Raw genomic sequence first — 517 nt, forward strand, 5'->3', positions numbered from 1 at the left:
TCTCTTTCTCTCTCTCTCTTTCCACTTCTGGTGTCAGCTTTGACTTTTCAGTATCTGTTAGTTTATTTATTGTTTTATTCTTATGATTCCCATGTGGTCCTAATGAAAAATGCATGGATGGTGCACAAGGCTCGTCTCTGACCTTTGCTAGCTTTTCAGAGCATCTGATACTGTAATTATTTAGATAATTACAATGCTTATCTTTATTATCACTGTGGGTTGAAGTACTATTTGTCCTAATTTCAACTGATGTCTCTGTTTCCCTCCTTTGTCCCCCTGTTTCTTTCTTTCTGTCTTTTCCTTCCCTCTATTTCTCTCCTTCCCCCTCTCAATCAGATTCCAATAATATCTGCGGACCATCTGACTAGTCACAAGTATGTGACCCAGATGTAGGAGTCTCATTCAGAACAGTATGTACTCTCCTCACACCCTGCATTTGTTACTTTTATACTTTTAATCTATACAGTTCAGAAACAATTATGTGAAAGATTTGACCAATTATTATTATTATTATTAT

At 36.2% G+C, this 517-nt stretch overlaps 1 protein-coding gene across 1 annotated transcript in view; it reads left to right on the plus strand.

Annotated features, from left to right (window-relative positions):
• LOC118341485 (muscleblind-like protein 1) overlaps nucleotides 1–517 on the plus strand; it is a gene marked incomplete in the record, with an annotated part of 19,604 nt that overhangs the window by 14,208 nt on the left and 4,879 nt on the right. Inside the window, 1 exon segment of the mRNA XM_035679748.1 lies at nucleotides 330–410. Within this exon segment, the coding sequence (XP_035535641.1) occupies nucleotides 330–393 (64 nt within the window).

The sequence above is a fragment of the Morone saxatilis genome, unplaced genomic scaffold (assembly GCF_004916995.1).
Source record: "Morone saxatilis isolate NCDOM2014 unplaced genomic scaffold, NCSU_SB_2.0 Contig8, whole genome shotgun sequence".
Lineage (NCBI taxonomy): Eukaryota > Metazoa > Chordata > Actinopteri > Moronidae > Morone > Morone saxatilis.